Genomic DNA, 3,741 nt, shown 5'->3' on the forward strand with positions numbered 1-3,741 from the left:
ACTCTTTTGGCGTATTTATATTCTCTTATTCTTTTAGCTATTTTTTGAACTAAAGTGCTCATATTTAGTTTCATTTTGACTTTGGATATACAAGTAAAGCCGTCAAAAGAATAATATAAAATAATTAACTAGTATTTAGACCCGTTGCAAAGGAAAAATTACAAATCTATATTACGAAAAGATAAAATTATCACTAATTTGCTACAATCTGTCTAATTACACTCAGTTGTACGTTTCATAAATACCCTTGTTAAGAAAATCAACAAAGTAATATGTATCTTCTTTTTTCAAAGCCTTACTTTTTGTATTGAAGAAATTTAGAAGTTTTTTACAAAAATTTGAATGACCAGGACCTAGGTAATGCTAAGCGCTGGACATAACCATGAAGAGTTATTAAGGCATGAACTAAGTCGTACACCAAGCATGGGCACCTAAAGCAATTAACATATGATTTTTTTAGCAGATATGCATAACGCTTGAATGAAACTTTAAATAGATGACTGTTTTATCAATAATCTTCCATCATGAGTATACTTATCACACTTCCATAAATTAACCACAATTTAAATCATTTTTGAGTGTATTAGAAATTTTGTTAGGGTTTTAACCTTGTCAAGATATCTGAATCCTAACCACTATTACAATATAATGGGCATGTTCTTGATGGTTTAGTAACAATATTAATTATAATACTCACTGTGTATCAAAATGTTGATCTCGAGTGCCATTCTCTATCGCATCAACTAAGTTCTCCACCAACTGTAACACAATTAGAATCAAGCATGTAGACTCAATTCTTAAGAATATAATAAACAGATAGCGAAGCACGTTATTACTTTTAACTCCAAAAATTTGAAAGCCATTTCATGTTCCGATTAGGATTAAAACTAAACAAATTCAAGCATTAAACCCAACAAACAGTGAAATTGTGAGTGTCAAGGAAGTTCCAAATCAATATATATAATAATATTTATAACGGGTATTTTATTCTCAACTTTTTAACGTTCATCTATATTAGTAAGCTAGAGGTGAACAAAATATCCGATTCTAGATTCGACCTGGTGTACCTGACCAAGAATTGGTTCCTGCACGTACCCTACCCACGGGTAGCCAGATAGGACCTGGTATAGGATTTCTCCTCAAAGCCGTACCCGGAACCGGAACCAGTTTCTATCCGGACCCGGTTTTGACTTTTGTTAACTATACCGGAACCGGTTCCTACCCGGTTCCGATTCTTGAAAATACCCGGTTTGTGCACCTCTATAGTAAGCTCATGATTTCCCTAGCAGATAGTTTCAACTTCGAATTTTGCTTCTGTTGGGTTGCAATCATAAGCTTTTTGTTTGTTTGAGCCTCTTCGATTCCACTTTCTAAAGGCTTAAATAGGTTAAACATCTAGTTTTTCTAGCAGTTTTATGCCACGCCCCAATACTGGGATCTTAATATTTTTTTTTCGAACCGTAACTTTTATAAACACAAACATAAACAACGACAACCCACCCGCGGGCTACCTCTACAAGCCGGAAGCAGCCACAAACAACAAAGAATTACATGAAATGATGAAATCAAAATTGCACCAATTCGACCAAACTAGAGATCTAAACTTAGAACTATACTTATACCAAAGAAAACCACTAGCCTTTATATCTCCTATAATTTCAAACAAATTTATCTCCTTTCCTTCAAACACATGTTCGTTTCTCGCCTTCCAAATTTTCCAAAGAGCAATTATGATTATCCCATGAAACACCTCCTTTTTATTAGCACCAATATTGGTGGACTTGTGGAGCTCTAAAATATCTCTTACCGAGAAGCCGAAAATTGGGGGAACATTGCACCAACGACTTATATGTTCCCAAACCATCGTCGAGACTCCACACCCCGTCATGATATGATCCACCGTCTCCACCTCCGAATCACATAAAGGACAAACACTGTCTGTAACACGAATGTTCCTTCGTTCAAGGACTCTTCGTGTCGGGAGTCTATCCATTTCCGCTCTCCACGCGCGGATGTTCCACTTGTTCGGGATCCATTTGCTCCACTTCATAATATAGTTATCTCCACTATCTTTAGCATTCACTATTAACTTTTTAACCGACTTAACTGAAAAACGACCTTCTTTGTCTCCTAACCAAATCCATCGGTCCGACCCGTTAACCCAGACCGCTGTGTTCATTAACCAAAAGCAGTTCTCCCATTCTTCTAATTCCATAGTTGTATTTGGTGTTCTTTTCCGGCCCCAATTCCAACAAAAAAAAACCTTCTGATCTCTAAAACCTCTCATTAACTTTACAGCTCTTATGCCTTTCCAGTTTATAAAGGGAGGACAACCTTCCTTAAGACTTTGGTCACATACCCAATTATTCATCCAAAAGCTCAAATTTTGGCCATCACCCAATGTTCCTTTGATCAAATCAACCAATTTGCTCCCATCCCACTTGAGTTTGTTTATCTTATTGGCAATATTGGCCCAAACACCCGAATTTCTTTTTTTTAATTGGAACCACCCCCTGGTCACTAATTTGGTTATGAATAGAGTCAATAATCCTTTTCCACAACCCTATCTCCCCGTTTTATATATCTCCAACCCTATTTTGAGAGCAAAGCGTTATTAACATCTATTATTCTCGAGATCCCTAACTCACTTGACCCTCCTCACAAAAATTTCTTCATAATCCTCTTATGGGGTGTTTGGGTGAGCTTTTAAAATTATTTTTTTGCTTATTTGCTTTTTGAAAAGCAAAACCAATTTTTGAAAAGCTCTAATTTAAAGCTTTTGGAGGAGCTTAATTTGCCAAATACATTTTGTTTTTCAACAAACAAACAAGCAAGTTTTAAAAGCTCACCCAAATACCCCCTCAAGGTTCTACGCCACTTTGCTCGGGACCTTTTCTCAAAAATTTCCGTAATACCATCTTAATATTAGTTTTAACAAAATTCAACCTTTTAAATATATTTAGTTACATAATAAAAGAAAATAAAAAAGAAAGAAATATAGATTTAAAATATAAAGAGTTCTTGTTAGCTGGTGGTGGAATGGAGCATTCTATTTCTAGCTTACCCTTAGATTGAGCGTAGTGGGGTGACAAAGGTGAGTTTTTTGGGTGACATTCTGCGGCAACACCCCCCGCCAGCGATATGTGGGGCGACCGGGTGTTTGGGGGGGGGGGGGGCATGGATTTGTTGCATGTGGATGTGTTGAAAATATATATATATAACTGGCCGAAATGTGTGATCTTTTGACGTATGATGAATACTGTGATGATGGTGCATGGTAATGTTATTATTATATATTAATTTCCAAATAAGTATTAACTAGCCTAATTCATGCTGCCGGAGCATAATCATAATCATCATCTCCATCGTTCTCTGATGCCGCTAGGTCGGGCATATCGCCTTGTAACCGAGCTGATATCGGATAACCGTAGCCATCTGCATTGCTCTTCCATGACCACCCTTGGACTATCTCGGTAACAGGTGACATTTTCTTGAACTCTTGGTGATGTTTATGGTTTTGGTTTGGAGTGAAAGAAAATGATAAGAAGCCATATATATTTATGCATGGGCAAGTGATTGTTATAATTCGATTTAGAGTTCACGTTCATGCACGAGCATAAGTGTGGAGTTATGAGTAAAGGGCGTGTCCTGTATGGTAACACACGAGTGAACAAATGTCTAGAGTGTACAATTATTGAATATGTAAGTACTAGTAGTGAAGCATGTGTGGGTCACATAATT

At 36.7% G+C, this 3,741-nt stretch overlaps 1 protein-coding gene across 1 annotated transcript; it reads right to left on the minus strand.

The window, feature by feature from the left end:
* Window positions 1–1,513: 1,513 nt before the first annotated feature.
* LOC143583114 (uncharacterized) lies at window positions 1,514–2,215 on the minus strand. The gene has a single exon (XM_077065514.1). The coding sequence runs from the start codon at window positions 2,213–2,215 to the stop codon at window positions 1,514–1,516; it is 702 nt and encodes a 233-aa protein (XP_076921629.1).
* Window positions 2,216–3,741: the final 1,526 nt, after the last annotated feature.

The sequence above is a fragment of the Bidens hawaiensis genome, unplaced genomic scaffold (assembly GCF_021521415.1).
Source record: "Bidens hawaiensis isolate Kalapana, Puna unplaced genomic scaffold, B.hawaiensis_p1.1 tig00032127_1, whole genome shotgun sequence".
Lineage (NCBI taxonomy): Eukaryota > Viridiplantae > Streptophyta > Magnoliopsida > Asterales > Asteraceae > Bidens > Bidens hawaiensis.